The following is an 18,792-nucleotide window of genomic DNA, read 5'->3' on the forward strand; positions in this document are numbered from 1 at the left end:
ACTGGTATTAATAATAGTCACAACTGGCATCTATTGATTTGCGTCCTATCACGTAGGCAGTCATTGTGCCATTCCCATTTCACAGAGGGGTTAAGTAACTTGCCCAGAGTCACACCGTTCGCTGGTTAGTAAGTAGCAGTGTGGAGATGTGATCCCGCATAATCTGACTTCTGATCCTATTCTCTCACCTCCTCTGACTACTCCAAGAGTTCTCACATTATTCTGGAAAGACACAGGACTCAGACGACAGGTGTAATGGAGCCACCAGCGATGGTAATTTTTAACAGTCCCCCAAAACACATGAGAACTGTGGTTTATCCGATATTCACCACTTGTCAGTCACGGTTCTAAGTGTTTTTAAAACATTTTAAAATTTTATGTTGGAGCATAGTTGATTTACAGTGCTGTGTTAGTTTCAGGTATGCAGTGAAGTGATTCAGTTCTACATATAAATATATATGTCCATTCTTTTTCAGATTATTTCCCATTTGGGTTATTATAGATTATTGAGTACAGCCTCTCTTTGCAACCCCATGAACTGTAGCCAGCCAGGCTCCTCTGTCCAAGGAGTTTTTCAGGCAACAATATTGGAATGGGTTGCCCTTTCCTGCTCCAGGGGATCTTCCTGACCCAGGGATCAAACTTGAGTCTTTTGCGTCTCCTGCATTAGCAGGCAGATTTTTTGCTCTTGCACCACCTGGGAAGCCCTCATTAATATTCTGTGCTATATACAGTAGGTCCTTGTTGATTATCTATTTTATTTATATATAGTAGTGTGACCTGGGATAACCACGATGGTGTGGTCACTCACCTAGAGCCAGACATCCTGGAGTGTGAAGTCAGGTGGGCCTTAGGAAGCATTACTACAAACAAAGCTAGTGGGTGATGGAATTCCAGCTAAGCTATTTCAAATCCTAAAAGATGATGTTGTTGAAGTGTTGTACACAATACGCCAGCAAACTTGGAGAACTCAGCAGTGGCCACAGGACTGAAAAAGGTCAGTTTTCATTCCAATCCCAAAGAAAGGCAATGCCAAAGAATTCAAACTACTGCAAAATTGTGCTCATTTCACATCCTAGCAAAGTAATGCTCAAAAATTCTTCAAGCTAGGCTTCAACAGTACATGAACTGAGAACTTCCAGATAAACAACCTGGATTTAGAAAAGGCAGAACCAGAGATCAAATTGCCAACTGGATCATAGAAACAGCAAGGGAATTCCAGGAAAACATCTCTTTCTGCTTCATTGACTATGCCAAAGTGTTTGTGTGGATCAGAGCAAACTGTGGGAAATTCTTGAAGAGATGGGAGTACCAGACCACCTGACCTGCCTCCTGAGAAACCAGTTAGCAGGTCCAGAAGCAACAGTTAGAACCATACATGGAAGGATGGGCTGGTTCAAAATTGGGAAAGGAGTACGTCAAGGTTGTATGTTGTTACTCTGCTTATTTAACTTCTATGCAGAGTACATCATGTGAAATGCTGGGCTGGATGAAGCAGAAGCTGGAATTAAGATTGCCAGGGGAAATATCAACAACCTCAGATATGCATATGACACCACCCTTTGGCAGAAAGTGAAGAGGAACTAAAGAGCCTCTTGACGTAGGTGAAAGAGGAGAGTGAAAAATCTGGCTTAAAACTCAGCATTCAAAAAATGAAGATCATGGCATCTGGTTCCATCACTTCATGGCAAATAGATGGCAAAACAATGGAAACAGTATCAGATTTAATTTTCTTGGGCTCCAAAGTCACTGTGGCTGGTGACTGCAGCCATGAAATTAAGAGATGCTTGCTCCTTGGAAGAAAAGCTATGACAAACCAAGACAGTGTATTAAAAACAGAGTCATTACTTTGCCAACAAAGGTCCATCTAAAAAAAAAAAAAAAAAAAAGGTCCATCTAGTCAAAGCTGTGGTTTTTCTAGGAGTCATGTATGGATGTGAGAGTTGGGCCATAGAAAAGTTTGAGTGCCAAAGAATTGATGCCTTTGAACTGTGGTGTTGAAGACTCATGAGAATACCTTGGACTGCAAGGAGCTCAAACCAGTCAATCCTAAAGGAAATCAACCCTGAATATGCATTGGAAGGACTGATGCCAAAGCTGAAGCGCCAATACTTTAGTCACCTGATGTTAAGAGCTGACTCATTGGAACAGACCTTGATGCTGGGAAAGATTGAGGGCAGAAGGGGGCAGAAGATGAGATGGTTGGATAGCATCACTGACTCAAAGGACATGAATTTGAGCAAACTCTGGGAGACAGCAGAGGACAGAGGAGCCTGGTGTGCCGTGGTCCATGGGGTCACAAAGAGTTGGACATGACTTAGTGACTGAACAATGAGTGTGGGCTTCCTGGTGGCTCAGCAGTAAAGAATTCACCAGCAGCGCAGGAGATGCGGGTTTGATCCCTGATCCGGGATGATCCCCTGGGGGAGAAAATGGCAACCCACTGCAGTATTCTTGCCTGAAGAATCCCATGGACAAAGGAGCCTGGGGGGGGGGGGGGGCGACAGTCCATGGGGTCGCAAAGAGTTGGACACAGCGCTCGTTTTCCCCCGTGCGCGCTCACACACACACACACACACACACACACACACACAGAGTGTATGTTAATTTCACATTCCTAATTTTATCCCTCCCCCCTTTCCCTTTTGGTAACATGTTTGTTTTCTGTGTCTGTGAGTCTGTCTCTGTTTAGTAAATCAGTTTATTAGTATCACTCTTTTAGATTCCACATATGTTTGCTAAATGCTTTTCACATGTATTAGCTCAGGTATCCTAAAACCAAAACCAAAACTCCCCTCCCAAAGAAAAACTCACAAGGAGGGAGCAGCAATGTCACCGCTGAGACGGGGAGAATGAAGCAGAGAAAGGTTACGTAACTGGCTTGAGATCGCACTCGAGTTCTGGGGTTCAGAGCCAGCCCACCTGGCAGGGAGCTGCATTCCTCCCCGCTAACCGCACTCCACTGCCGGTTCACCGGATTATTCATTCTGTCCTCCCAGCGCCCGACACACAGGTGTCACTTCCCATCCACTCACTTTTCTCCAGCGAGATGAGGAGACAGACGCTCAGAAAGTTCAAGCAGCTTGCCAAGGCCCATGCAGGGAGCTGGTGGCAGCCCAGCCAGGGATCCAAGTCCCGGGGCGCACTGTTCACGCCCCCGGGCCTTGGTGCTGGGTCCTAGCTGGCCCTGGACCACAGAGCACGCGGGCGCCCGGGGCGCGGCTCACCTGCGACGCCCCCAGCCCGCCGGCCCGCCACCGCCCCCTGGCGCCAGGTGGGCGCCAGCGCAGCGCTCGCCCCGGCGAGCGCGGCGCGCTGATTGGCCGGCGCGGATTCGGGGCTCCCTTGGGTGCGGGTCGGCGGCGCGGCGGGTAGTCTCGCTCCGCCCGGACTCCGGGCGGTGGGCGCGCTCTCCGGGGGCTTCCCCTTCCGTCCCGTGCGTCCCGGTTCTGAGTCCCAGGGGCCAGGATGACCATCCGACACCAAGACCAGCAGTACAGGCCGAGGATGGCGTTTCTGCGGAAGGTGAGCGCGGTGTCATCCCCCGGGGCCGGGAGGAGCGCGGGGACCACCTCGGGGAAGTGCCGGCGGGGATGTGGGCAGGGCTGGGGGCGGCCCTAGTGGGGTGGGGGGCGTCCCTTGTGGTCTTAGTAACCGCATTATCTAAGCTTCCACGTCGCCTCTTGGTCCATGTTGGACTACGCGGGCCCGACTGTCCTGAGGGTGTCTACATGCCACGCTTGCTCCGAGAAGCTTCCAGTGACCCCAGTGACCCACGGGGGGAACCTGCACAGGAATGCACCTGACATTGCACTCCTTTCTTTCCCTGGATCGGGCACCCAGCCCCTACGGCCACTTCCGCGCATCAGACTGCCCAAAGGACACTATAAAGATAGGTTTGACTACTGCCCCCGTTTTACAGGTAAGGAGACTGAGGAGAGTGAGGACCAACACTGGAAGAACTGTCGGTGTGATACAGCAGTCTCCCTACAACGGTAGGAACATAATACAGTGTCTGGTGGGACGGGGATTCAGAGTCTACTCCAGGAGTGGGGGAGGACCGTGGAGGAGGGCGCCTTGCACGTGAGAGGGAAGGATGCTGCATCGGCTCTGCTGGGCCCAGGAGAGGCAGAATGAAGACCCAGGTGGTGCGTCTTATCTGCAGGGAGCCCTCTCCGGTTAGTGGGAGCTCCCCCTGGCTGAGATCTCCGTGGAGAGTGCCAGCCACCTACTGTGAGAAGCACTGTGAGCAGTGGGGGGTGGGTGGGATGTTGACGCCATCCCTTCTGATACTTTTGGTGACTGTCTGGATTCCTTGAAACATTTGCGGTCACACCTCAGTGAGCCAGAATCTGAGAGCTGTAGTGCCAGGCCTTCCCGAGGGGTCAGACAGGCCAGTGATGACCTCTGTTACAGCTGGGAAGTGCGGTCTGGTCATCTCTGTGTGTCTACGTGTCTGTGTGTTGCCGAAGGGGTCTTCAGGAGGGATGCACACAGAGCACAAAGATGATGGGGGGCCCGGAGAAAGGCCACAGCAACAGCCTCTGTGGAGAGCTTTAAAGTCTAGGTAGGTCTTCTGTTGTTGGTGGATAGTTTCTGCTTAAGAAAAGGAGATCAAGATCGCTCTGAGATCCTAGGCGTCAGTCATGTATATATATATATAATTTTTTTTTAACTTCGGATTGATAGCTTTTACATTTAATTTTTATTTCCAGGTCTTAGTTGTGGCATGCAGAATTCTCTAACTGTGCATAGGAACTCTTTAGTGGAGGCATGTGGGATCTAGCTCTCTGACCAGGAATGGAACCCAGGCCCCTGCACTGGGAATGCAGTCTTAGCCACTGGACCACCTGGGAAGTCACTGACTGGAACTTTTTTAGAGGGAACCATTTAAGTGGTTCCTTTAGAGTTTGGTTGGCATCGGTGCATCCTCTGGAGCCCGGTTGCCTCTGTGGGAACTGTGTAGGTTTCTGGCCCTACAGGATGGAGGAGCAGACACTGGGACAAGGACACTCTAATGTCTTGTTACTGTCCTTTGACAGGTTTTCCTTGAAACTGCAAGTTTAGTAACATACTATTAATAGTAAGTCACTTCAAAGCTCCCCTTGATAGAGGTTTGGGCCAAAACTGCCTCATTAAGAGATTCTGTTGTTACTTCAGTAACTACGTCATCATGAATAAAGCTGAAGATGTTCCTTGTACTGAATTTTATTCTATAATGTTAGGGCAAGTTTCCAGTGACTGTTATTTCATGCACACATACAACATTCTTGAGTGTTTCTTAGCAACCTTCTATTTATCGGAGGAAATGTTAATCATGTTTTACTAAAGTAGGTCCTTGAACAAATTTCCTAGGTTTGTCATTAAAAAGCCCTGAATTATTGAATTTCCACTTGGAACAATTTGTATTTTTTCCATGTAATTGTTTCTATGTTTTATAAATAATACATTGATAACACTGGCTCAATGATATTGAGACCCTATCTATTCATGATATTTGTAGGAGGAAGGGCAAGGAAGGTTCACTTCCTTTTCCAAATGTTAATGGCTTGTAATACTTCATTATTTATGGACTGATTTCTCAAACATCTGTAAAACTGAAACCATCCTTACGGAAATCCAGTCAGATGATTTTCAACACAGGAGTTCCGAAATGTCGTTTGAGAAGTGAGTGGCTCTTGCACAGGTCTGTGCTCAGGTGAATGATTTATGTCAGCGTCTCCCAAAAGTGTGTTCTCGGAAAAAACCGCAGTTGCTGGTGGGGAGAGGGGTGGCTATTAACAGGGTGTTACCCAAAAGTCTCTGAGGTCAAATGCTTGAAAACCACCAGGCTAAACAAAGTCAGGTGAGCTCCACTATTGCAGAGCTTCTCAGAACAGTTTAACATTCTATCAGTAACTGTGGTTAAGAGACTGGAGTTCAGATCCCAAACTTACTTGTCCGTCTTTTATTGTCTCCTCAGGAGCACACTGTGTGAAAGCTTCTTTATGTGAAATACTCCCTAATGCAATCTTACAGTGACAAAGAAGGTACATCTGGTTCACTGAAGAATGCATGCCACAGTAGTCACACGTAGCAGGCCAGGGTCACACAGTAGGACAGGGTCTCAAAGAAGGACAGGATCGCATACAGGAGGCCAGGGTCACACACAGGACAGGGTCTCACAGTAGGTCAGGGTCACAGGAGGACAGGGTCTCACAGGAGGGCAGGAACGATACACTGCAGGAGACCACACACGGGAGGCCAGGATGGCCACTCCCACGCTGCTCACAGCTGAGGGCTCTGAGGGCACTCAGCCCCGGCGGTCAGCGGTGCCGGCGGCCAGCCGCTACTCGGAGGAAGCAGCCGGGTTCCGAACGGGTCTCCCGGCCAGGCCCACTTCCGGGCGGGGGCTCGGTTCTGAGAGCGCGGCCCGCGCCGGGGGCCCTTTCCGGGGCGCCGGCAGGGCCTTCTCCCCACACCTGCACGCGTGTGTCAGTTATATGCGTTTTACACGCGCGGCCGGTCTGACACGGCACGACGAGCCCTAGCTTGCGTCCTTTTAGGTCCGGTTTTCACCCTTCTTGTCCACGAACCAGTCGCCTCGAGGGGTTGAAACGAGGAGACAAGTCCACAGCGCTGGGGGTCGAGGGGCCGACCCCGAGCCAGGCCCTCGAGAAGGGCCGCGGGAGTTGGGGGTCCCACCCACATTCCCTCCCTAGCGCGCCACGCCCAAGCTTCGGCGGGCGCAGGGAGGGGCCGAGCCGGAAGTGCCCGCCGCCGGAAGTGCCCGCCGCCGGAAGCCTGCCGGCGGAGCCTGCCCTTCCTCTCTAGGGCTGGGGCGGTACCCGCGTCTCTGTGGTCCGGGCGCGGCGGGCGGCTGGAAGCGAACGCGGCGCCGGGTTGTGCGTTGGGGCCTTTCCCTGACCTTTGGCACCTGTGCGCGCCTGGCGGCGCTGCAGGCAGAGTCGGGAATTGCCCTCATCACGATATTAAATGTGGAGCTGCGGGAACGCGACAGGGCCCCGTTTCTCACAGCGCGGCCGTAGGTGGTTTATCGACGTGATCTGGCGCCCGAGCCCTCACACAAATACTTAACTTTTGTTTATTTAAAGCGGTCTCACCCTTGAAGTAACTTGAGCCTAAAGCCCGGGCTGGCCGCTGGACCCTGTGTCCCTCCGGGTTCGGCCCCCCGGCGCCCTGGGTCTGCGGGGCCGACAGACACACCTTCCTTCTCTTCCCCGCGGGCCCAGTGGTTCGCCTGGGTTGAGAGGCTCCTGTTAGCACCCTCTCACTTGGATTTTCTGGTCCAAGAAGAGAACGGAAACTATACGAATACAGAACCTAGGAGAAGTAGAATCGTCTAGGTTTAAAAAACTTCACAGCATCCAACACAAACAAAGGTGTGGTGAAATTAGTTCATTCTGGGCAAACGGAATGTAAATACGCACTCTTGTTGAAAGACTCCTTGGCGTACTGTTATCAAAAGCCACTGAAAGAGCTTAGGCTCTGACCCACCAGATACCGTCTGTGGAGGACTGCAGAGAGAAGCGGAGGGGGAGAGAGAGGAAAACCCGCATTTCTGAAGTGATCCTCCCATGAACGTCTGTTGGGTTTGCTTGCCCAACACCCAGTTTTCTTTGTTGCAGTTTTAATATGATGAATTTTCTGTGGAAACCAGCTAGCGCTCAGTCGTCCGAGGTGGGCACAGGACCCAGGCGTGCCGGGTGGGGGCGCCCCAGCACGTCAGGGGGGTGAGGTGTGAGGTCAGAGGCTGGGCTGCCCAGGTCCCAGTCCTGGGTGCCACCTCATAGGGGCTCTAAGAACGTCAGCTTATTATTTGTCCTCTTTACTCATTTTTTAAGGAAGACCTTGTTTTAAATTGTACAGTTGATTTACAATGTTGTGTTCATTTCAGGCGTACATCGACGTGACTCAGCCATACATATGCATATAGCCACTGTTTTCAGAGTGTTTCCCCATGTAGGCCGTTGCAGAGTATTACACAGAGTTCCCTGTGCTCTACAGGAGGCCTTGTTGGTCATGTTTTATTGTTTTATTTTTATTTTGTATTGGAGTATAGCCAGTTAACAGTGTTGTGATAGCTTCTGGTGGTCAGTGAAGGGACTCAGCCACATGCACACACGTATCCATGCCCCCCAAACTCCCCTCCTGTCCAGGCTGCCACAGAACCTGAGCAGAGTTCCTGTGGTCTACCGGGGGGTCCGCCTTGGTTCTCCATTTTGTATGTAGTAGTGTGTGTATGTTAATCCCAGCCTCCTAGTTTAACCCCCCGCTTTCCACTCTCTTTACTCATTTGTTGACTGAGGGTATTTTTTTTTATTGGAGTATAAGTGCTTTACCACATTGGGGGTGTTAATGACAGACGTCTACTCCGAGACTGTGCCACACACTTGGGGAATGGGGCAGGTACGCTGAGGCCTGTTACTGCAGACCATGTGGTTTCATCTCAGCGTGTTCTCTTCAGCTTTCTGTTTTTTCCTTTTCTTTTTTGCCTCCCACATGATCCCACATCGTCCACTGCGTCACCCCAGAAGTTTATTTTACGTCTTTTTTTTCCTGTTGGAGACACCCTCACAGCAGGACCATGTCTTCCGTGCGAGCTCAGTTGTATCCACCTCTTCCCGACCCCATGGCCTGTAGCCCACCAGGCTCCTCGGCCCGTTGGATTTTTTTTTCCAGGCAAGAATCCTGGAGTGGGTTGCCATTTCCTTCTCCAGGGGATCTTCCTGACCCAGGGATTGAACTCTCATCTCCTACTTGGCAGGCAGATTCTTTACCACTGAGCCCCCTGGGAAGCCAGGACCATGTCTTACTCACCTTTATACTATGGGTGCTTGACATGGTCCCCACCCCAGAAATGGTGCTTGGTCAAGTTTGTCGAACAAAACTGAATACTCCCTGACACAGAGTGGAGGGCACTGGAACAATGAATGAAAATGTAATGAATCTTAGAGGAGAAACAACAGGAAAATGGTGAAAACCACAGGAAACTAAACAACTTTCTTACCGAAAATGGCACGATCCCTGGAGACTGCGGACTCCGTTTCTGCCTGGCCCTGGACTTGCTCTCCTATGGTGGGCAGGTGCTGGTGGTCAGCAATCTTCTGGTGCCCGTGACTGGCTTTCTAAACAACTGCTTCTTTTTTCCTGCCTTAGAACCCATTTCTTCTCTTGGGGACTGGCAGGAGAAACGACCACTGCCTTCAAAGAGTCAAATCTACCCAAAGGTATCAGAGATTGCCCTGTGAGCCCAGTGATAAGGTGCAAAAGTTCACAGACATGATGCAGAGTGGAGAGTGGGCCTCCATAGGCACGGATGAGATGGATCCGGGCAGCCAGAAAACCCTTTTTAGAAAAAAATTATTTATTTATTTGTATTTGTTTTTGGCTATGCTGGGTCTTCGTTGCTGTGAGGGCTTTTCTCTAGTTGCAGAGAACTGGGGCTGCTCTCCAGTTGCAGTGCTCAGGCGTCTCGCTGCAGTGACTTCTCTTGTTGTGGAGCACGGGCTCAATCAATAACTGTGGAGCATGGGCTCAGTCAATAACTGTGGAGCATGGGCTTAATCAATAACTGGTACACGGGCTCAATCAGTAACTGGTACACGGGCTCAATCAGTAACTGTGGAGCACGGGCTCAATCAATAACTGTGGAGCATGGGCTCAGTCAATAACTGTGGTGCATGGGCTCAGTCAATAACTGTGGTGCATGGGCTCAGTCAATAACTGTGGAGCATGGGCTTAATCAATAACTGGTACACGGGCTCAATCAGTAACTGCTACACAGGCTCAATCAGTAACTGGTGCACAGGCTCAATCAGTAACTGTGGAGCACGGGCTCAATCAGTAACTGGTACATGGGCTCAATCAGTAACTGTGGAGCGCAGGCTCAATCAATAACGGGTACACGGGCTCAATCAATAACTGTGGTGCATGGGCTCAGTCAATAACTGTGGAGCATGGGCTTAATCAATAACTGGTACACGGGCTCAATCAGTAACTGGTACACGGGCTCAATCAGTAACTGTGGAGCACGGGCTCAATCAGTAACTGCTACACAGGCTCAATCAGTAACTGGTGCACAGGCTCAATCAGTAACTGTGGAGCACGGGCTCAATCAGTAACTGGTACATGGGCTCAATCAGTAACTGTGGAGCGCAGGCTCAATCAATAACTGGTACACGGGCTCAATCAATAACTGTGGTGCACGGGCTCAATCAGTAACTGTGGAGCACGGGCACAATCATAACTGGTACACGGGTTCAGTCAGTAACTGTGGAGCATGGGCACAATCAATAACTGGTACACCGGCTCGATCAGTAACTGTGGAGCATGGGCTTGGCTGCTCTACAGCATGTGGGCTCTTCCTTGATCAGGGATCAAACCTGTGTTTCCTGCATTGGCAGGTGGATTTTTTTTTTTTTTTCTTTTTTACCACTGAGCCACCAGGGAAGTCCCCAGAAAACCCTTTCTCAGGGATGATTGCCCAGCCTCCAGTGGTGATGCTGGGTGAGTGATATCACCATCTGTTTCTCTGCTGAGCAAGACTCATGTGGAGCCACATGGTCTGAGACTCAATAATTCTTAGAACAGACGCAAGCACTGAGTGTAGTGTAGATCTCATTTACAACATCCAGGACCATGGCCACTTAAGCTGTGAATATTCCAGTGACTCCTGGTTCCCTGGTCCATGAGATAACCTATGTAGTTTATGGAATATTCTAGTTGCTAGAAAGTTTTTCACCGAATCTGTATGCAGTGATGCCCTAATTCAGGTTATGCTAATTCTTAGCAAGCTTTGGTGCTGCAAAATGAATCCAGCAAATACAAAAAGACCTTCACCTCCCATCCAGTGGCCCTGTGGTCACTGATGTCAGAGCAATAGGAGCATTTACACTGCGGGAATTGGTGATGCCACAATCAGATCTGCCTCACGTCAGAACCAAAACACAGCAACCGCCACTCACAAGCTGCAGGCTGACCGTGCCCTTGGCGAAACATAGAGTAGGAGGGGCTGTAGGTGTACAGCAGTTATTCCCCCCAAATCTGCGTGGAAAAAATTCCACCTGGGTGGCACCTACTCCGTGCTGAAGGAGGGGGGAGGAGGGAGACATGAGCAGAACATGCGACAGGGGAGATTTGGAGGGGAGAAAACCCACCGTGTGCTGGAGAAAAAGGAAATTTCAGGGATGGTAAGAGGGAGAGACTCCATGTCGAGGGGAAGTGAAACTACAGCTGACAATTCAGATCAGGCCAGATTGGGAGAGGATGAGCATTTTCAGGGAGGTGATGAGAGCCATTGAAGATTTTTAAGGAAGGGAGGGGGCCTTATAAGAGCAGGACCCTGGGAAAATTATTTCTCTGACCTTGCACTTTAAAAAATTGAGATATAACTCACATACTATAAAATTCACCCTATTAAAGTATACAGTTCAGTCATTTTATCTATTCACAGGTGGTGCAGCCATTACTACTGTCTAATTCCAGGACATTTTCATCAGCCCCAAGAAGAAACTCAATACTCATTTGCAGCCACTCTTTCCTCCACTAAATATTTGTACTTTTTACAAAACACCAAATTTGGTTACCTGTGAAGTGACTTGAATTTTGAACCCAGGAGGGTTTATGTGTTCCAGACATAAAGAGGAAAAGGGACAGTGGCTTTTCTGAAATAGAAGTGGCTTTTCCAAGTTTCTGTTGATATAACCAGACATTATCTATCCATCCATCCATCCATCCATCTGTCCCATCAATGTTCTATCTAACTATTCTATTTGTCTGTCTATCTATCTTTCTATCCATCCATCCATCCACCTACCCAGAAAGAGAAGAGAGAGTGAAAGAGAGAGAAGGCAATATTAGATCCATGCATGGGAGCAAAGAGCGTGGCTGGAGCTGATCTTCAGACCCAGTATCTGGGTGCCATGGCAGCTCTGGATGTGAGAAGACAAGTCTTGCAGGGGTCATGTTTTTACCTGCGGGCATCTCCCATATCAGCTGTCTTCCTGTATGCTTCCAGACACTGCCATTCCTGGGGAAACCAAGAGAGAGCAGAAGGTGCATAAACTTGGAAAACCCCTTGCTCTGGAAAGCCCTAAGGAAGACCCTTGCTCTCCACGGCCCTCTGGGCTCTTCTCCGAGGACAGGGGTGGCGGCTGGGGCCCAGGGCTGTGGAGCCTGAGCTGCCCCACAGGCAGGGGCGGCATCTGAGCATCAGGAGTGGGGCTCCCTCTTGCCACCCACCCCCCCATCACGTGTGGCAGGAATGGTTGGGCCACATGGAACCTTGGGCTGGCTGGTCTAAGAGTAGCCGGGCCTCGATTTGTAGGGAGCGCTAAATCCCACCGTCAGCCTTCGAGCTGATTGAGCTGTGTATTTTCCTTCACAAGTTAGAGTCTCGAGACTTCAAGACTGGAGAGTAATTCTGAGTTCCTCGAGCCTGACTCTTTCTTATTACTCCTGAGAAAACAGAGACTCAGAGAGATCCTAGGTAACTCGATCAACTCCACCTCTCCCACTAATGGAAGTGTCAGAAAAGTGGGGTGGGGGCGTGGGGGGTGTCAGCAAGAGGGACAAAGGCCACAAGGAGACTTTGGGGGGTTAATAACGTGCTTCCCGTCTTGACTGTGGGTGTAGTTTCCTGGGTGGATACATACACTGAAGCCCATCAGGTTGCTCACTTTAAATTCCTGCAGTTCAGTATGTCAGTTCTCACTCAATAAGGCTGCTAAAAAGAGTCACACATCCGGGGAGAGGCGGGGCAGGGACTAGCCAGGAGGTTCACGCTTCCCTGAAACCCAGCGCTGTCTTAAAACCAAAGCCTATTTGAAGTCGTGAAGATGCCTTTGCCCATAAAGTCATTTTTCCCTTTTTTAAATTAAAAAAATTAAGAATTGAAGTGTAGTTGCTGAACAATATTATATGTTACAGGTGTGCAATATAGTGACACAATTTTAAAGGTTACACTCCATTGGTAGTTACTATAAAATATTGCCTATATTCCGCGTCCTGTGCATACATCCTTGTTTTACACCTAATACTAAGCACCTCTTACGCACCGCCCCCCGCCCCCCCCCCGGCTTCCTCCCCGCCCTCCGCCACCCCGCTTGTCTTCCCTCCCAGCGAAGCCCCATCCTGCCTAAGGGTTCGCCCGGACCACAGAGCATGCGGGCGCCCTGGACCACAGAGCACGCGGGCGCCCGGGGCGCAACCGCACCTGCGGCGCCCCCGGCCCGCAGGCCCGACACCGCCCCCTGGCGCCAGGTGGGCGCCAGTGCAGCGCTCGGGCGGGCGCGGCGCGCTGATTGGCCGGCGCGGATTCGGGCTCCCGGGGGCGCGGGTCGGGGGCGCGGCGGGTTGTCTCGCTCCGCCCGGGATCGGGGCCGCGGGCGCGCTCTCCGGGGGCTTACCCTTCCGTCCCGTGCGTCCCGGTTCTGAGTCCCAGGGGCCAGGATGACCATCCGACACCAAGGCCAGCAGTACAGGCCGAGGATGGCGTTTCTGCGGAAGGTGAGCGCGGTGCCATCCCCCGAGGCTGGGAGGAGCGCGGGGACCACCTCGGGGAAGTGCCGGCGGGGACGTGGGCAGGGCTGGGGGGCTGAGGGGCAGCCCTGTGGTCGGTTAGCGCCCCTTGATGTTACTGAGTGACTGTCGTGTGTGTGTGTGTGTGTGTATCTGTCTGTCTGTCTTAGTCTGTATTGGTTAGGTTTCCTTGTAACCTGTTTACAGTGGAGAGTCTGCAGCGGGGCGATGGTCGGCTGGAGGCTGAAAACAACCTGTTACTTGGGAGAGGAGGCGCCAGAAGACAGTTTGGCGAGGCTGGGTCATTTCTGAGACAGTCTCCAGACATTGCTGGAAGGCGCCCAGAGAGTAAATCAACATACTTGCAGTTTTCTGATTCAAAGCGGCAGTATTTAAAGTGTGTGTGTGTTTGTGTGTGTGGTTAGTGTGTCCACACAGAAATGGTGTGATTTGTAAGCTAGAGAGACACCCTGCTTCCAGCATCCCTAGGTTGCTCATTCAAGTGTGTGTATTTGTGGCCTTTGGCTCTCTGGGCCGGTGGCAGAAGTCAGGACCCCCCTGTTGCAGGGCTTCCTCAGACCAGGGCCCAGGCACTGGGTGTCCGTCCCGGGGGCTGGTGCCAGGGGGAGTGCATCTTGTGGGGTGATGTATTGGGGATGAAGTGGCTCATTGTGTTCTGGGCTCTTGAGATAACCGGTATCAGAGGAGGTTGGCAGAGGCTTCCGTTCTGGGTCACTCGCCCCCTCCCATCTGCAGTGAAGTGTCCTGTCTTAGGCTTATCCTGAGGAGAATTAGCCGAATCCTTTGTGACGGTAAGAGCTGCCCTGAACCCTTGCAGCTCAGCAAGCTATTGTTGTCAAAACTGCCCTGATTTGTCTTGCAGTGTTTAAAGCTGGGCAGTTTGGGCTACACTGGGACATTGGTCACCCTTGGCCCACTTAGTTCAGTAAGCGCGTGCGTCTGCCAGGTGTAGAGGTGTGAGGGCATGCAGCAGAGGTGCAGCGGCATCTCCCTGGGGGAGAACACATATTAGAGAGTTGTTGTTGTTGTTTAGTCAGTGGCTGAGTCGTGTCCGACTCCTTGAGGCCCCACGGCCTGCAGCACACCAGACGTCCTTCACCGCCTCTTGGAGTTTGCTCAAACTCAAGTCCGTTAAGTCGGTGATGCTATCTGGATCCCCAGGTGGTGCAGTGGTCAAGAATGCCCCTATAAATGAAGGAAACCAGGGTTCGATCCCTGGGTCAGGAAGATCCCTTGGAGAAGGAAATGACAACCCACTCCAGTGTTCCTGCCTGGGAATGCCCATGGACAGAGGAGCCTGACGGGTTGCAGTCCACAGGGTCCAAGAGTCGGACACAGCTGAGCACACACACAGTGAAAACGGCATTTAGGGAAACCCAAAGCTTGGACGTGGGAATCGTGCAGGGCCGTGGGGGAGCCTCAGGGAGTGGGCAACTAGCCTGGGTGGGCGCGAAGTCAATGGTGGAAGGGCTGGTGGTGAAGGACGGCTCACAGCTCAGGTCCGCACACGTCTCCTGGAGATTCGGGGTTTGATGCACTCTGTGTTCAGTGAGGAGCTGCTCAGCAGTTTAAAGTCAGGGAGGAATAAAGCCTGTTGGTTCCCATGTTAGAAAAACAATTCTGATTAGAGGGGAGGGGGGCCTCTGTACTGTGGTGGCACTTTCAAAACTATAGCCATCAGATCACCAGTCTTAGAGTTTCTGATTCACTTCAGTTCAGTTCAGTTCAGTTCAGTCGCTCAGTCGTGTCCGACTCTGCGATCCCATGAACCGCAGCACGCCAGGCCTCCCTGTCCATCACCAAGTCCCAGAGTCCACCCAAACCCATTGAGTCGGTGATGCCATCCAACCGTCTCATCCTCTGTCGTCCCCTTCTCCTCCTGCCCTCAATCTTGCCCAGTGTCAGGGTCTTTTCAAATGAGTCAGCTCTCTGCATCAGGTGGCCAAAGTATTGGAGTTTCAGCTTCAGCATCAGTCCTTCCAATGAACACCCAGGACTGATCTCCTTTAGGATGGACTGGTTGGATCTCCTTGCAGTCCAAGGGACTCTCAAGAGTCTTCTCCAACACCACAGTCCAAAAGCATCAATTCTTTTGCGCTCAACTTTCTTTATAGTCCAACTCTCACATCCATACATGACCACTGGAAAAACCATAGCCTTGACTAGACGGATTTACTTAGGAGGTAATTAAGTCATTAAGTCTGTGGAGCCCAAACATGGGTGTTTTTGAAAAAAGAAGCTTCCCAGGTGATTTGAATGTACGGTGCACAGAAAAGGCTTTGGGATGCTGAGTGACATCTGGGGATGTTGTGGGGAGGGGGCTGCTCCTGGCATCTCGGGGAGGGGGATGCTGCCAGACCCCCCCGGGCACAGGACGTCTGGCCCCTGCATGTCAGCAACAGCGCTGGGGGGCGCCCTGGAGGCTGGGGACCTGCCAGGCACAGGCAGAGCCGGGTGACCGAGCCTGGGAGTCGGGGGAGGTGACATGTTCCCTGGAGGCCAGGTCCACTGGGCGGGGGAGACTTGGCAGAAACACACGCAGAGCCCACAAAGCTGGCGGGCCCTGGGGGTGCCTCCTGGGCATCTGTCCGGTGGGCAGAGCAGGTTTTGGGGAGGGGCCCGTCTGGGAGTGGTGCCCCCGGGGGTTGGAGAGCCGGGGGCGATGTGACCCGGTGTCTGCTGGCCCCTGGAGGGCCGGCTCCTTTGCCAGAGCCTCGTCCCTGTTGGCTGACAACCCTGCGGTGCTGCTCCCTTGCCCGCTCTCTATACAGAAAAGGGCTGATGATTATCATCCCCCGGGGAACCTTCTCGTGCTTGGAGGAAAATTCCAGCCCCTGATCTTGCCCCGTGAGTGACAGCTCCCTCCTGCAGGAGTGGCGTGGGCGTGGGAGGTGGGCTGCCGTCCCGCTCCTGGTGACACTGGCGTTCCCTGTCACGCCTGCGGTCACGCCCAGCACGTGGCCTCCAACGCCCCATCCCGCCCCCAGCCCGGGGTCAACCGGGGTCAGGCGAGGCCCAGGTCCCCCTCCATCCTCTTGCTGCCCAGCATCGTGGGGGGCTGAGTCTGGGAGGTTGGGGGGGGGCTGACGTCTGGGGTGCAGGCGGCCGTCCCCCCGGGTCTCTGGGCCCCCAGACACAGAGAGGAGCAGGGGGGAGTTGGCAGCAGTTGGAGCTGAAAGGCAGGTCCTCTCACCCGCTGAGGACCTGGGGACCCGTCTGTGGTGGGCACGGGGCCTTCCTGCTGGAGGCAGAGCTGGCACCCGGGTCTGTACGGCTGTGCTAGGCCATGATGGCAGAGGTGGGGCCCGGAGTGCACGCCCCGGACGGGGTGTGGGAGGTGGTCTCCGGGCGGCTCTGTGCGTGCCCGCAGGGCCGTCCCCTGCTGATGTCCTCCCGCGGTGGATGCCCCCCCCCCCCCCCCCCCGGTGTATGTGTGTGACAGTCGCTCTGTCGTGTCCGACTCTTTGCGACCCCGTGGACTGCAGCCCGCCAGGCTCCTCTGTCCGTGGGGTTTCCCAGGAGAGAATACAGGAGTGGGCTGCCGTTTACTCCTCCAGGGCATCTTCCCGACTCAGGGACTGAACCTGTGTCTCCTGAGCATCTCCTGCGCTGCAGGCAGACTCGTGACCGACTGAGCCACCAGGGAAGCCCCTCCGTGTGTGTCTGAGTCCTCACCTCGCCTCTTCAGTGGACCGCACGCTAATGACCTCCTTTTAACTCGGTCACCTTTGCAAAGACCCTGTCTCCCGATCCAGTCACAGTCTGAGGTTCTTGGGGGCCAGGACCTCAACCTATGAATCTGAGGAGTGGGTGCCATAGTCTCTCGGAGATGGGACCACCAGCCAGAGTCCTGTGGTTTCCTGCCTGGAGAGACCCCGGGGGGACTTCCCTGGGGAACGTTCTCAGAACGGTGGACCCAAACCCTGAGTGTTCTCGAGGTCCCCGTGCTGCTCCCCCTCACCCCAGCCCCCCTTTTCTGAGAAGTGTGGCACCTGCCAGGGAGAAATCTGACTCCCCTCATTGTGTTTTTAAAATAACTCTCATTATTCCTCCTCTGAAGGTTATTTTCAAACCCTTTGTAACTAGATTTTTTTTTTTTTCTGATGCAAAGAGAAGGAATCAAACCCCCTGACTTTCTGCTGGAGAAACTCAAGTTTCTAACTCATAACTTGGGTTTCTATTTCTTCTCCAATGTATGGGCACCTGGACTCCATGAAGTGCTGCTATTTCATCTCATACAAGTTTTGGGATAAACGTGGACTTTCTTCTGGGAGTTAACGTGGGAAATGGGGCAGCGGGGCGCCGGGCTCTCGTGTCCGAATGGCGGGCAACCCTGGGAGGAACAGGCGTGTCCCAGGTTCATGGGTGGGCATGAGTCCAGAGGTGGTGCCTCCTGCAGCCCGAGGCCCCTCGGTCCCCCGCCGCTGTCCAAGAGAAGCACCCCTCCCCCAGCCTCCTGGGGCGTCTCCTCCCTCCCCTTTACTGTGAGCCGCTTGGCAGGCCCAGTGGCCTGAGACGGCAGTGGGCTTCTGGTTGTAAGCGCCCCACGTTCCTCTTGGCATCTTTTGCTCCCTTGGTGCTGCTCGGCTGACCCGGGTGGTTCTGTCTTGCAGATCGAGGCCCTTGTGAAGGACATGCAGGATCCGGACACAGGGGTCAGAGTGCAGAACCAGAAGGTCACGGTCATCAGCATCCCTCACGCCATGACAGGTAAGGTATCTGGCAGTTTGGCCTTGGCCTGAACAGACCACACACAGGTGTTGGCAAACTAGAGCTCATGGGCCAGAAGCGGCCGCTGTTCTGTATTTGCGAATAAAGTTTTATTGGAACAGATCCACGTCCCCATTTATGTATTGTCAGTGGCTGCTCTTGCACTGCAGTGGCAGAGTTAACACACACACGAGTCCAGTGTCCAGCCTCTCATCCCTTGTCTAGGTGTGTGAGCCGCTGTCCTTCCTGGCACCTGGGGCCCCCTCGGTTCCCGGTTTGGGGCGCTGCCCACCCAGCCATGGTCCCCCTTGTCTCTCCTATGCGGGGGAATCCCAACCGCAGTCAGAGGCCCGGGGGAGTCCTGTCATGCCGCATCAGCGCTGATCAGAGCAGACTGGGTCAGCACCACTGCCTCCTCGGAGGGCAGGTGACCGGGACTTAGGGGACGACGGGGCTGACGTGCGAGCTGAGATCAGCACAGATCACACGGTGGACGCCCTGGGAGCCCCCTAATCCCATCTGATCTATTTTAGGAAGCGC

General features: G+C 52.8%; 1 protein-coding gene across 4 annotated transcripts in view; it reads left to right on the forward strand.

Annotated features, from left to right (window-relative positions):
* Positions 1–3,359: 3,359 nt before the first annotated feature.
* The window catches only part of RGS9 (regulator of G protein signaling 9), a 63,843-nt gene continuing 48,410 nt past the window's right edge, over positions 3,360–18,792 (forward strand). For 2 of the 4 annotated variants that reach the window (XM_061145033.1, XM_061145034.1), the window contains exons 1-2: positions 13,381–13,509; positions 18,156–18,252. In XM_061145033.1, the coding sequence (XP_061001016.1) occupies positions 13,453–13,509; positions 18,156–18,252 (154 nt within the window). In that variant the 5' untranslated portion in view covers positions 13,381–13,452. Of the gene's footprint in view, positions 3,526–3,742; positions 3,996–13,380; positions 13,510–18,155; positions 18,253–18,792 lie in introns of those variants that run through there. The other 2 variants (XM_061145035.1, XM_061145032.1) reach the window with 2 other exon arrangements.

The sequence above is a fragment of the Dama dama genome, chromosome 5, assembly GCF_033118175.1.
Source record: "Dama dama isolate Ldn47 chromosome 5, ASM3311817v1, whole genome shotgun sequence".
Lineage (NCBI taxonomy): Eukaryota > Metazoa > Chordata > Mammalia > Artiodactyla > Cervidae > Dama > Dama dama.